The sequence below is a fragment of the Rattus norvegicus genome, chromosome 15 (genome assembly GCF_021556685.1).
Source record: "Rattus norvegicus strain SHRSP/BbbUtx chromosome 15, alternate assembly SHRSP_T2T, whole genome shotgun sequence".
NCBI lineage: Eukaryota > Metazoa > Chordata > Mammalia > Rodentia > Muridae > Rattus > Rattus norvegicus.
Window position 1 is genome coordinate 70,174,744 of NC_141548.1, and position 15,416 is coordinate 70,190,159.

Here is a 15,416-nt window from a genome sequence, read left to right on the forward strand (position 1 = left end):
GGACATAGTATTCAAACATATGTCCCCGTGGGGGACATTCTGATTCAAACTATCACATATCACTTCCTATTCACCATACTCTCCTGGTCTTATAATAATGCAAAATGAATTTCATTTCAACCTCAAAAGTCATCGCCCCCAATAATCTTTCTGTCTCAAGGGTTCTTCTGAGAATCAAGGCAATCTCTCAGTTTTAACTCATGTAAAATAAAAAAGAAAATTATGATCTCCAAACACAGAATGACACAGAACATACATTATAATTAAAAAGTAGAGGAAAGAGGCATAGTGAAGAAATACAGGAACAAAGCAAGACTGAAAACAGGAAGGGAAATTTGCAAATCCTGTAACTCCATGTCTGATGTCAAAAGGCTCAGGTGGCTCTGTCCTAGCTTTGCTGACTACAACATACTTTCTCTTTGTTGGGCTGGTACCACTCCCTGTACAAAGTTCTCCTTGGAAGATATGCCACAGACTATTACCTCTAACATTTTGGGGACTCCGACACAATCGAGCTTTTGCTTTCACATCTTCACTCAGTTACACCTCAGGTCTTCCATGAAGAACTCCTTGTTCACAGGCTTGGCCTCTGTACATTTGCTGAACAGGTGAGAACGTTTCCACAATGCCTTAATCCAGTATCCCTCATTACTCTTGAACCAGAACCAAATTGCTGATGCTACCAATTTTCTCTGCCTGCTTATTTGGCCTATTCCTTTAATGAAATTTTCACAATCTTTGACTTTTTTTGTTGCTCTTTAGGAATAGATAAGCTTTGGTTTCTTTCTCTCACAAGATACAGCATTGACTGGGTAGGATCTTGCTCTGAGGGTACCACTCCCTTTATTCCGTCTCATCTTGGTCCTATATTTTCCTTTTCAGCAAAATCATTGGCTTAAACTTCCTGGTGCTTTCTTTTTACTCACAAAATCGCACAGTTTGTATTTCTTTTTGCAAGGCTAGTTCTTTTGCTTTGAGACCCGCACAAAAGTGGTTGCTAATAGCCATGTGACAAACTCAATATTAAGCTCTCTTGAAGTCTCCTCTGCCACTGACATTACTCCAAAACTCTTTGATTTGCCTCAAGCAAGTTCTTAGGACTACTTCGAAAAGCATCTGCATTCTTTGCCAAAATATCACAAGAATGCTCTCTAGACCAGTTGCTAATATTGCTAACCTCCACAATCTCTTGATTTGGGTCACCATAGTCCATTTTACTCTTAGCACTACTGTCTCCCAAGTTCTTACTTAAATGGCACATTAAGCCCCACTTACAGCATTTAACTGCTTTTCTAGTCACCGTCTTTCACATCCTCCAAATCACATCATGAGCAGGCCTGTCACAGCAATCGCCCACTTCTGTCTTAATTAGTTTTCTATTCCTTTGATGAAACATCATGTCCAAGGACAGGTATGAAAGAGTTTGATTTGGGGTTTATATCCCCAGACAGTTAGAGTGCATGATCATCACGGCAAGGAACATGGCAGCTGGCAGTGAGCATGGAACAGCTACAGCTGAGAGCTTATATCCAGATCCACAAGCGGAAAACAGAGAAACTGGATATGGTTACTGTTTGGAAATCTCAAAGCCCAACTTGAGTGATGTGTCTCTTCTAAAAGACCAAATCTACTCCAACAAGGACATACATATGAATCATTCTCAAAACAGCTCCAAGGACTAGGGACCAAGTAATCAAATATTTGTGCCTATGAGGGCTAGTCTTATTCAAACTGCCACGGATGTATTGTTTTTCTTTTTATAGTCTCTCTCTCTCTCTGTCTCTCTCTCTCTCTCTGTCTCTCTCTCTGTCTCTCTCTCTCTCTCTCTCTCTCTCTCTCTCTCTCTCTCTCTCTCTCTCTCGTAATTGAATCCAGGCTCTTTTTCCTCCTAACTCTGAGCTACATTTTCATTCTGTAAACCTTTCTCTAACATTAAATGTCTTAGTTGCTTCATGTGTAAAATTAGTGGTTTAGTATCTATAGTATCACAGCTTCAAACTTCTGGGCCCGTGGGTATTTCTCAAAGAAAAGGAACGTGTAATGTCATTTTCAGAGAGAAAGAAAACTGAAACTTACTCTATGTAAAAGGAAGATAACTACATTGAAGCAGGGAGCAAGTAAGGTCTTTAAAACATTGTTAAACTCACGGGCTTTTGTTATGTAACATAGAATATTGTTTCCATAGACGAATGGAAGAATAAACTGTTATGATCACTTCAAGGTACATTTAAAATTCTAATAGCAATAACTAATGTCATAGAATATTTCATTGTGAAAACATAGTAATCTCATTCAATTCCTAAAGTTCTACTTAATATAAGTTACCTACCACATGGACACACAGTAATGTTTGATAAATTGAATATAACAGACAGAGATAAGCATGAAATAAAATGGGAAAATCAGTCTCTTTGTAATTTCATATTTCTTATAAAAATTTACACAATTGGACTTTAGAAGGGGAAAGTGTACAAAAGAGAACCCAAGACTGCATATCATACAGTATTGTATCAACTCTATACTTTTTAAGCTGTGAATAGAAACAATCCTATTGACAGATAGGAACAGATAATTTTTTTCACAAAAAAAAAAAACAAAAGAACAAAAAACAAAAGCAAAAACAATGTAGAGAATGGAATGTGCTAAATTATTTTATTGAAAACTGATATTGAAGCTCGGGGCCTGTACCCCTCCCCTGTTATTTCCTATTTCTTGAAGTTATGTTTTCTAGATCTTCCTTAAATTACTAAATTCTTCATAGTCCTTTTTTCACTCAGACAACATTGGCAATTCTATTTTATACTGAATTTCATCTATTGACATCTCATTATTTTCCCCCAAGTTTTCAGCATGAAACCTTTGTGTATGTGTATTTAAATCGTGCCTGTATGCCAAATACAGCATCAAATGTTTGGAATAAGACATATTTGGCGACATTATTCTCATAATAAAATATCTACCACATGGACACACAGTAATGTTTGGTGGATTGAATAGAATTGACAGACATAAAGATGAAATAAACTGGGGAAATCAGTGCCTTTGTAATTTAATCTGTCATAAAACCCAACATTAGAAATGGCAGCTATTGCCTCAAATTTCTCATTGCTTAATTGATTTAATGTGAATGTAATCCCTTATCTTTTTCAATTTTGTAAAAAAAAATAGGCTCAAAGGAAATTTCAGAAACAACTTTCTGGTTATCATACACAAATTCTTATACTACTGCCAGTTTAATCAGTTGTTATGCCATCTGTTTCATATATTATAATGTAAGGCTTCTTTTAGTCACATTGTCACTAAAGCTTTGTCTGATATGTATCTACTTTTCTGCACACTTTATATATGTGATCAAAGTGCTCTTTTTAAAACAGTCTTTTATAATTAAGGTTCTATGTTACCTCTCCAAATAAACTTTTGATTTCTTTCATTGCTTTTATCTCTGAAGCCTGAAAGGGTGGTAGCTCTGCATGTGCGCGTGCACATGCACGCACGCGCACACACACGCACACACACACACACGCACATGCTCATGGTCTTGCATATAATTCTCTCATTCTCAGGTCCCTTTCTCTTGTCCTATATCCTGCTACCTATGAGGACACTTTTGTTTGTTTATTTATTTATTTGGCTATTTTATTTATTTACATTTCAAATGTTATCTCCCTCCCCAGTTTCCCCTCACAAGCCTCCTATTCCCTTGTCCCTCTCCCCGCCTCTATGAGGGTACTCACCCACCCACTCACCCACTCCTGCCTCAGTGGCCTAGCACTTCCCTCTTTAGATATTCTTAGACATCACATTTGAGAGGGACACAGAACAGAAATCACTTTTGTTCTGAGGTTTTATGGAAGTGTCTAGGATATTAGGGTAGGTCCTGTTTCTATGACAGCCATGAAATAGGCATTTTTATTAGGTAGAAGTTTTTATAATTTTGTTTTCTTATAGGCCTTCCACATCACAATGCATGTTGGTAAGGGATTCTGCCTCCTTGACTGTTAAATCTGTGCTCATTATACATAGGAAATACATGTAAAATGAGAAGCTGGATGTTTTTAACTAGCACAGTGTTCTGACTTTGTACATTATTAGGTTCAGTGAAGTTCATTTACTTTGTGTGATATCCTTAAAGGAAGGCAATCCAGAGGCGCAGAGGCTAAGTGGATGACTCGATGGGGAAAGAGGCTTGCCATGTCTCATAACCTGAGTTTGATCCCTGGAAGTAACCAGTACAAGTTGTCCTCTGACCTCCACACATGAGTGCAACATGACCCCACTAAAAATAAAATAAGTGTAGTGGAAAATAATTTAAGTTTAGGGGTTTATATTATAGAAGGAAGAGTAGAAATATTAAGAATCACTATGTACAAACAAATGACATTTGAAAATTATTAAAGGTTGATTCGAGTATATGCTATTGGAAATTTTACATATTTTCATTTAAATAACCAGGACAAAGTTCACAGATCTGCATTGCCCAGTAATTAGGACTAAATTTAGTTAGTAACTTTGTATGCTTCATGCATGACCATCAGCTCTCTTGTCAATAAATATTCACTATTGTATGCAAACAGACCAAAATAGGCAGAGTATGCATGTCAGCCACTCGGATGTTGTGATAGTATACTGCTTTACCTGTGTGTGCAAATTCACTTAGAGTGAAAGCATCCCAGGTGTTTTGTTTCACATCTCCAAGAACTGAGGCTGCCCCATGGCGGTGAACAACACCCCCTTTTCACAGCTACATTTTGATTGCATTTACTCTTGTTTGCCAAAGGTCAATATATTGCAATTAGTCTTCAAGGAAAATTTCTTGATTTCTCCTTTTTTTTTTTTTTTTGAAACTTCTTATTACAATCACATCAACTTTATACACTGTTCTTTAATGGTTCTTTTACTAATAGTACAATCAAGCCTGCTATTTTCAAAATACTGCACCAGTATCAGCATCCAAAATGCTAGGGATTGGGTATTTACCAGGTCCTCAGGATTGTTTTAAGAGTTGTGTGTGTGTGTGTGTGTGTGTGTGTGTGTGTGTGTGTGTTTCTGTGTGTTTCTCTGTGTGTTTTAGCTTTGTATCTGCCAGAAAAAAAATTAATACCTTTAAAAAAAGATCATGGTCAAGAATTGAGTAATGCAAAAATAATGTAAGTGATGTTGTTTCATTCCGATGAAATTACTATGTTGGTTTTACATTTCCAAGTTCAAATTATGAACCCTTTCCTCCACATTGTAAGATGGATTTGGCAGGGCAAAAATCAGAGCCGTCTGTCTCTTCATCACTAAATTGGGCAAGGGAGCTCACTGGTTCTCAAACTGTTAAATGGATATGAGGGCTTTTAATGAATGGAACAGTTATCTTTGTGCCAGCTTCACTAACAACATTGACATGATTAGCATACATTTTGGCAACTGTTCTAGCACAGGGTCTTAGGAAAAAGAAGCTTTTAAAGCTTATTTACTTTAGCTTCCCCTGCTATGTCTCTGTTTAACATGAGCAAAATGATATGTAAAGGAAATCCTACAACAAAATTATTTATAAATACATAATTTTATTAAGGTCATTGATATTTCTCATGCAAGAAATGAATTTCAATAACCATCCCCCCAAACACATGAGCCATGTTCAAACTGTGAAGTGAATAGAATGTTTTTTTTTTTCTGTTTAGAATCGCGCTGAAAGTCATGAAGCCTGTGGAGCACACGTTTTTTATTAATGCTGCTACATGTCTTTTATGTAGCTTCTCTATTTTAAAAAGAAACTAAGCCAAACAGGACTGCAAAAAAAATTGTGTTTCTTCTTTGTTACGTAAGAGTTGTGAAAGAACAGCTTATGGACTTAAATGGTCTCATCAGTCTCTTAGTTCAAGCGCCTGTCATACAAAAGGAACTTTCCTCAAAATATATTGAATTTTTTGTCTAAGATCCTGCTACCTTATATACTTATTTATCCAGAGTATCAAAGTGAAGAAAGCAAGAACAAGCAATCAATATAAACCTAAGAAATCCTGTGTTTATGTTTAAGCTTTTTCTTTATGGTGTGTGATTACCTTAAAATATTGCAAGTTAGTGAAACACAATAAGCATGGAGGTTGCTAGAGTATGAGGGAAGTTATGGTGATATAAAATCTATAATTAGTTAGTGTGAAAATAGACATGCATGAGTGTAAGTTTTCATAGGAACTTAAACATAGAAGTGAATTCTCTTCTACATATGTCTACCATTTACAAACCCTTAATAATTTACCCAAATACTTAATTAGGTCATGGATTAGTTTAATATAAACTTTAGCATAGCAGAATACTACCATTTCTCACTAATCCTAAAAACACACAGACACCAATAGCAGGCACTTCAGTGAAAGAACAATCCCATGTTCAAATATAAAATGGTAAATATAATCAAGAAAATATGAAAATATATACTTTTAATTTGCAAACATATAAACAATTTTGGTATGGTACAGACACATGATGATGATAAGTAAAGTGACCCATTTTGAAGCTAACACATTTCTTGTTTATACAGACAGCTTCGCTACAGTTCGTACATAAAGTAAAATTTCCATCTCATGCAAAGAAGGAAGCATTAGAAATCACTGACAAGCCAGTTTTCTTCATTGCACAAGAGCTGGTAAAAACTAAATTATCAAAGGAATGTGCAGATGGGCTTACAAATAAAACTTTGGATGTATTCCAGAACCAAATAAAGAAGTCAGAACATTAGCCGATGGTCCAAAACAACCACAAAAGGTATCACTTTCATATAAAAATGCCTACCTCAAACAACCAATGGTGTACAGTAGCCTTTTGAGGAATTTGAATACAACTTTTATTTTTCTCATAGTGTAGGTGAACAGAAGTGTACTCAGGCTAACATTAAACCCACGGGGGGGAAAGTTGCTGCTGACAAGTTGAGAATGCACTAAGATATAATAAACACCAAGCAAGCAAGTAGAGATTGAGACACTGACGAGTGTCTTCCTCTTTTACTGAGTGCATCGACTAGATACTTTTTATGTAAGGAAGAATACATAGATGATGCCCACCCCCTGTAATTCTAGCAAGTGCAGCGGGAAACAAACAGAAAGCAGGTGGGGTTACACAAAACATCGCACTCTTCAGCAGGTCAAATTTTGTAACACATGGCAATGTTTTGATGCGTGCCCAAAATGAATTGCACTTCTTTTTAAATGACGTCTCTTTCAAACTATAATCCATGTACCTACGAGGTAATACATTTTCGGTTTACAAGTGGATTTTTTTTCTTTCTCGTCATACATTTAAGTAGAGAAGTCAATTTACCCTAATTTTATATTTAATGTTAAAAACAATATATTTAAAATATACTCTCTCCTTAATTTCATGTACAACTATCATGTACAATACCACAGTTCCCTGCTAAGGGGAAGCTGGTGCCCTCTTGTGGTGAAAAGACATTTTAGAAACAACAAAAATGTTCTTTTCTTACCTTAGTCTTGAGCTTTTCCAGTCATCTGCTTGGTGTATTAGAGCTGCCAGTTATATCCAACATTTTATATATATATATGTATTTATATATATAAATAACAATGATAGAGCTGTTAGTACTAATTTTCATTTAAAAATTCTGTACACATTTTATAACTTCTGAATTTGAATTAAAAACCTGTAAACAGCTATTTACAATATGATACAAATTATAAATTAATTGTCCTTTAGTGGAACTGCATCAGCACACTGTTGTTCGTGTGACAAAGACTCCCTGTGGCAGTTAAAACGTCCCTCCGTGTGACTCCACGATGGCATATCAAATGTTAGAAATGTCCATTGGTTTTCTCTCTCTCATACACAAGTCAATTCTTCCTTTCAATGGAATCTGTACTTCCAAATTGTCGTCTTCCCTGTGATGTTTTTTACCTTTCCGTAAGCAAATGTATATCCCCATCCCTGTAACTAGTGTGATGGAAGCCAAGCTTATGACAGACAGAGCCACCAATGTGGGCATACAGGACATAGACTCTACCTTCCTATGAGTTGGCTTTATTGAGATTTGTGGTTCTTTCTCTTCTATATTAATTTCTGGTTCCTTCCTTAAAAGGCTCTCAATGTAGCTCTCGTTACTGACAGTGTCATTGACAAATAAGTTCACCATGACCGTGGAATGGAGAGGTTCGGGGTATCCGTGATCACTCACTTTCACGAGTAAGCGATGCAAACCATAATCTGTCTGCAGCAAGGCTTCCTCCAGAGTGATGTTGCCAGTCTTGGGGTCAATTCTGAAGGACTCAGGCCTGGGACCTCTTCTCCCTATGATACTATAAGCTATGACTGCATTCATGCCTGTATCTTTGTCAACTGCATAGACCTCTGTCACTGGTGAGCCAGGGAGAGTAGAAGGTAGGACCAGCAAGTAAGACATATTAGATTGAGGAAACAAAACAAGGGGAGGGTTATCATTGATGTCCAGAAGGAGAATTGTGATTTTTGTGGTAGAAGAAAGGGCGGGCTCACCCCCATCAACAGCTTCCACCCACAGAGTGTATGAGCTTTGCTGTTCTCTGTCTAAAGAGACTTTAGCTCTCAACATGCCTTTACCTGTATCTATGACGAAAATATCACTCTGGTTCATTACCGAGAGGGCTACCCATCCATTCCTCCCAGCATCAGCATCTGTTACACTAATGACTCCAATTTCACCATATCCCGGAAAGTTTTCTGGCACAAAAAAGCTGAAGTCTTTGTTGATGAACCTCGGACTGTTGTCATTTTTATCCAACACGGTGAGAGCCACTGTAGCCACTGATTCTCTGGGTGGCTTCCCACAGTCCACTGCTCGGACAGTGTACCTGTACTTTTCTTTCTCTTCTCTGTCCAGCTGAGTGGAAACGGTCAGAATCCCTGTGACGCTGTCTAAGGAAAAATAGGACGGAGCATCGGGTCCCAAGAAGTAGGAAACTCGGCCCATCTCTCCACTGTCGGCATCTGTAGCATAGAGCTTCGTCAGAAAGGCATTGGGTGCATTGTTTTCTTCAATGGTCAGTTCTATCAAGGGCTGAAGGAAAACAGGGGCATTGTCATTGTCATCTAGAAGTTGTACTTTAATGATTCTCTTGTCATGAAACCCCTCTGAGTTCCAGGCCACTACAGCTATTTCATAGAACGGCTGCAGCTCATAGTCCATAGGTTTTGTGGTCTCCAACAAGTATTCATTGTTGTATGGCTTGTAGGGTGCTAGCCTGAATGGCCCTTCACCCTCCAAGTAGCAGTTAATTTTGTATTTGCCTTCCGGATCTCTGATGGTAAAAAACGCGATTGGAGTATTAACAGGCTCCAGTTCTTTCAGATACACGACACCATCCATCTCATTTGCGATGTAACGTGGGACAATTTCTGGGGGTCTGAAAACGACTTTGATGATCGACACGAGAGCAGTGATCACTGCGGGAATACAGCCAGGTCCGTTAGCGAGGATGGTGAGCTTATGTGTCTGTAGAACATTCCCACCGATCTTACTGGAAAGCTTAACGACTCCAGTAACTTCATCCAGGTGGAATAATTCCTTGGATTCTTGTGGAACTTTCTGACTGTAACTGTAAGTGATCTGTGCGTTTGTCCCCAAGTCTCTATCCACAGCCTGGACTGTTGTGACAGGGGTGCCCACTGTAGCATTTCCATAAACGGTGACATTAATTTGTGAGTCTATGAAGAGAGGACAATTGTCATTAATGTCACTTATGCCAATGGTGAGGGTGGCGCTGCCCAGCAATGGCGGAGACCCACCATCCTCAGCTATGATGATGCTCACATACTGGTCCTGGGTTTCTCTGTCCAAAGCGCCCATGACAATCAAGTAGGGTGTGCGTTCCCCATTCTCATTCTCCTCCACGTCTAGGGTAAACATACCATGGTAGTCCAGTAAGCGATAGGTTTGCACACCATTAATGCCTACATCCGGGTCCACAGCAGGATGCTCTATCGCCAATCGGGTATTTACAGGTGAATTTTCCGGGACCCAAACAGAGATTTCAGAAATGGGGAACTGCGGAGCATTGTCATTGATATCCCTGATGGCAATTTTCACCTTCACAAACCTAAAATATTCCTGAGGCAGGACCAGCACATCCAGAAGCAAAAGGCAAGAATCAGAAGAAGGAGAGGAGGCAATGGAGGTACTGCCGCCCCAGGCAGCCCCTCCACCACCATCCAAGCACAATGCTTCTCTGTCGATCTCCTGTGCAGAAGTGTGCAGCTCCCCGGAGCGGTTGTCTAGGGTCACATACTGGCCACTCAGTCCCCCGGAGGCCAAGCTGAAAGAGAGAGGGGGGTTCCCCTCAGCAGCAGTGCGCTCTGGATGCAGCAACTGCTGGCTCTGTCTCCCAGAGGCCCGAGGCAGCAACCTCAGGTCCTCCGCCAAGCTGCCTATGAGCACTCCCGCGGGCAGTCCTTCGTTTAGGCTGTACAGAAGCTCGGTAGCACGACTGTAACTCGCGAGGCAGTTGAAGGGTCCCACGAAGAGGAAAAGCAGAACAACATGCTGGAGTGGAGGAAGGGGGAAAAGGTGATTACACACTCCAGGAAGCAGAGATGAGAGTTAGGAAGTAGTGAACCTCCTCCTGGGAAAATGCTAACCCTCATCCCGACTACCACAAACAAAATCCCTAATCTGAATTGAGCGAAGTAGAAACTTGCGGCCAGAGGGGAAGATCTGTGGGAGAGAGCTGTCTCTGAAACTTAACTCCTTTCTCTTGATCTTCTAGTCTGCATCCCCTTCCCCCTTCCCCTCCCTACTCTGGGCTCCGGCAACGCTGTTAACTAGCTTCTCTAGTTATGATTTAGAATCTCAAACTTTAAGGCTTTGGGTCTCTGGAAACACAGAGCAGAGCACACTTTGACTCAAATGGCTTGCTGTGCAACGCGACAGGAAAACCTCTGTAGGTTATGGGGGGGTGGGGTGGGGAGGGGAAGGTGGCGAAAAGGACTGAGCGGGCAAGATTTACTGCTCATTGAAATGATTCTGCCATTAAAGTCCCAGAACATCTAATGTGTTACACCCGTTTTCCATGAGGCCAATAAGAACAACGGCACCAGTAACAACAACAACAACAAGTACAAGAACAACATGGGAAATTGAGCCATACTCCCTACCTGCTTTAGGGAGGAAGAGATTTTTCATTTTAGACCATACATGAAATCAAATAAAGTGACCTGGGTCTCTATCTCTTATTATGCCCTCTACCTCCTCCCAAGCTGACAAGCCAGCAAAGTAAACGCGACAAATTATTACACACAAGCATTTGTCAGTCGCAGCAGACAGATGATTCGAAGCTGACATTGGACACAGGAATCAGTCTTTATAGCTTGGATTATATAGCGGATTGAGCGCATCCTTGACCCTCCACCTCATGCAACATTTATGCTTCTAAAACTTCCCCTATGGACCTGAGCGACCAAGTTATTTAAAATACCTTGGGCTCTGTATCCCAAACTCCTTTCCCTCCCCCTATCCTCCCCTGAAGTTTGCATTCTGGGAAATCCTTTGAAAATACCGTCAAGGAGTAGAAACAGCAGGAAGGTATTGCAACTTCGGGAGGACTCAGGGTTAGGGCATCCTTACCGGCAGGTTCCTGTGGCTGGTCCTGCTGCTGGGACGATGTAGATGCCCCATATCCAGGCACGGGTGCCAGGTCGCCGGGCGCAAGCTCACTGCCTGGACCAGCGAGCTGCGCGCGTTCCCTTGGCCGCGCATTCCCTGGGAGGCTGCAGTCAGAGCGCTCCAGAAAGGAGGGTGGCAGAGGACACTCCCTCTCTGTTCATGCAAATCGCTGGGGAACTTCAGCCAATAGTCACTGGTCTGTCAGTTAAGAGCAGAATCTCGGGTGGATTGAAAAGCCTAGGGCCAGAAGGGGACATTTACAGTGTCCGCTCCTGGACATGCTATGTCCACAGCCCACCAAGAGCCGGAATAAGGACTCGCTCTTCACTCGTGGGACCAGAGCGCATGACTACTAGCCTTGACTAGCCTCACTCCTTACTGCACCACTTAAGCCCCAAGTCTACAGGTTGTTAGCAAGAAAGAGAGAATTAAAATGAATAAACAAGTCCACATTGGTGTCTGAACGCAGACAGGTCCCACAAAACCCTGCTTTGCCGATCAGTTCCTCCCTGTCAATGTGGATCCAGCAGTTCTTTGCACAGAGCAAGAAAACACACTTTTCTCAAACCAGAGCAGTTTCAACTTCTTGGTGCCAAAGATGCAAGCCAGCCTGAAAAGCAAAGCTCTGAAATCCGTGGAGGTTCCTCATGTTTTCATTTTAATCTTCGCTTCGGTGATGGCAAAGCTGATAGTTTCTGGGGCATACGTTTTTCTCGGTGTCTGCCTGGAGGTTTGATTTTAAAGGTAGCTCCAGTTTCTAGCTCAAAGACTAGAGGAACATGGTGTATGTGTGTGTGTGTGTGTGTGTGTGTGTGTGTGTGTGTGTGTGTGTGTGTGTGTGGTGTTCCACGTCTGTGTGTCTATGTGTCTATTTGTGTGTTGCTAGTAATACCAGCTATCATTCTGGAGGGGGAACGCTGAAAGGAGAGAGGGTAGTCACTGAAGCTTAAATAAAATAGGGATTGCTCTTCAAATGTTCTTTTCTCTCTTCACTCTGCTCCCCTAAATGTCTATTGGGCTATGCCCCTTTACAAACAGGTTCTGGAGCTGTCCAGTTCCAGCGTCCAAAATGCTTTGCTGTCTTTTCTAACTCTGATCTTCAACAGTTTGTGACCTGTAATCATTCATGCAAATCAGCTGGTGGGAGAGTCCAGTCCATTCGGTCTGTGAAACTGGCTGATCTACAGGGTGTCATGTAAGTCATGGCCAAAGGCGTTCAGCTTCTCTTCAAGTCTTCTCTTCACTAGGTTTCCAAATTTCCCTCTAACTGTCCTAAACATAAAGACTTGTTGGCCGAGTGACCAGTGACTGAGCTAAGACCAGAAAAAAAAAATCCCTGCCTCTGGCAACAGAAATAGCAATTCTCTGTGCTTTCCAAAGGAAAGCTAATTTAATTTTCTTCTACCTTGTACTAATCAAAATAGAAATTGTTTGGCTAAGCTAATTGTTCAGCTTATGGTCATATTTTCTCCTCGATTCCACTAATCCTAGATGGAAATTCATAAACCTTGATAAAGTATTACATCAGAACACCTGGTGTATTCTGATGCTTGCTATTACACAAGTTGTGTTGTATATGGAAAAGACAAAAAACTATACTGTGAATCTGCCATATATCATGACCATAGCTCTTTACAGTCCAATGGGAGTGTAGATGAAGTAGTAAGTCCAGCATGTACACATCTGGACATGGTCCTCTCAGTAAAAGGCCATTGTGTATTTGGTAAACAAACCTCATCCATGGAGGCCTGTTTGCCTCCTCTTACTTAGTCTTCTCTCTGCTAGTTCTGCCCTACAGCTGAACTTTTACCAACATTGGTAAATATTTACCTTGGAGTCTGTCGTCAAGCCATTACCAGATTCTAAAAATCAGTACCACACTTCATCTAAGTTGTGCTTATGTCTTAATGTAATATCTTTAGCCTCGAGAAGCCAGGAACATATGCCTGGGTTAGAATATCTTTTAATAGTCATAAAACCCACAATATGCAATAATTTAAATGTTTTATAGACAGTAAACACATTGGACTGTGTATACTCACATACCTCATGATCTCAACTGGTTAAGTCTTTTGTCTCTGACTCTGTCTCTCTGCGTGGGTGTGTGCTTCTTAGATTTTCTTTTGTTTATAACATTGCATCAGAACTTTATTTTCCAGAAAGACAAACTAACTGGAGATCATCTTCTCATGACTATTTCCACAACTGCCTTTTCTTTTTCTCTGGTGGCTTTCCCTCCTTTATTACAAATCCACATTTTAAAGGAGTCCCTGTCATCCCATTATAGCAGACCCTGTTCTTTTCACCATATTATCCATCTGTCTCTGTAGAAAACTGCATTACTACTGTTTCTCTTCTTTGTTAAGGTGAATGGAAATCAAATCTCCCTATTAGACTATAATTTGTCTCCAGTGTTTCCAAAGTGAATGGATATAAGAACTATAGCAAAAGCTATTACAGCGAGGAGACTGGCTAGAATTCAACAGGTTCTGAAAGTACTATTTGGAGGGACAACATGAACTTAAAACTTTTGTTTTAAGTTACTAGACTGGTGGTTGTATCCCTGAATGGTGGTTTGTCACGAAAACTTGAAATCTTGGCATGGCAGTAAATGTTATCTTGCATGTGACAAGCATAGTGTTAAACAAACTACTTGTTGTCATCCCCCCTCTGTGAGGAGAGAAGGAGACGGTCCATGCAGCGTTTTGTTTTTTAATTGGGCTTTACAGACGGAGACAGAACCAAATGGGCTTCTTTGGTTATATGCACTGTTTTCCTGGCTATTGTAAAAGCATCCCCAGACTACTGTTCCTTCTGGAGGTAGCCTTGTGACCTACCATCTGGTGCCACAGATTTCTTTTTAAACATGATTTAGAGAGCGTCCATGCTATTAGTCCCTTGGAAATAATACTCATGAGCTTCTCAAATGTCTCAGGTGCTCTGAGCCTGCTTCCAAGGTGTTTTGTAAAAATTGATCTAGAAGAATAGTTAGATTATATGCCTCCCAAGCCTATTTCTGCTGAGAACAAAGGACACAGCATGGAATAATGGCCAGCATTTTGAACAGAGCTGGGGATTGGCATTCTCCTCTCTGGCTTGTGGCTTATTTCCTGTGTGACTTTAGGCACATCGTCACACCTCTGCTTCAGTTTTCTTCTGAACATCCCCACATACCCAAAGCATGTATCTGATGGAACTGGCTCCCATGATTCTCGTCATTAACAGATTAGTTTGATTATTATCCATCATGTTACATAGCAATGCTTTCCCCTTGCTGCATGCCTTCTCTCCCTAATGTTTTCCCTTGTTATACTATAGTGAGCATGTTTCTATATTTCTATTAAGACATCAGTTTCAAACATTGTACTTTAATAAGCATATTATGCAATATTTGAATTCTTAATATACTATCCATATTATTGAATATGACTGAAATTCACTTTCATTATAACTTTTAAAGTATTTTAATAATAGCATGGTCTTCACAAAGGCTCAATTAATTTATTAATACACATGTACTTTGAAGCACAACCCAATATATTTCAATCTAGTTTAAAATTGTAAAATAATGTGAATTATATTTCTAGACTGTTTATAAAATCTGTAAGCATGATGATGTAGGATATATGCTATTCATAGATGTGTATCACATATATAAATGTACGAGCATTTATAGTTATAACACATGCTATGTGATATAAAACCTATTTAATTGATTAATCAATGTTAATGGTGACTCTATTTCAGAGTACAAATAATATTTGTTTGTTGTGGTTTGCCC

General features: G+C 40.0%; 1 protein-coding gene across 1 annotated transcript; it reads right to left on the reverse strand.

Moving 5' to 3' along the window:
• Positions 1–5,572: 5,572 nt before the first annotated feature.
• On the reverse strand, positions 5,573–11,833 carry Pcdh20 (protocadherin 20). The gene is given in 2 exon segments (NM_001107280.1): positions 5,573–10,516; positions 11,597–11,833. Coding segments are annotated over 2 exon segments (2,859 nt in total). The 5' UTR covers positions 11,729–11,833; the 3' UTR covers positions 5,573–7,789.
• Between the last annotated feature and the right edge of the window lie 3,583 nt (positions 11,834–15,416).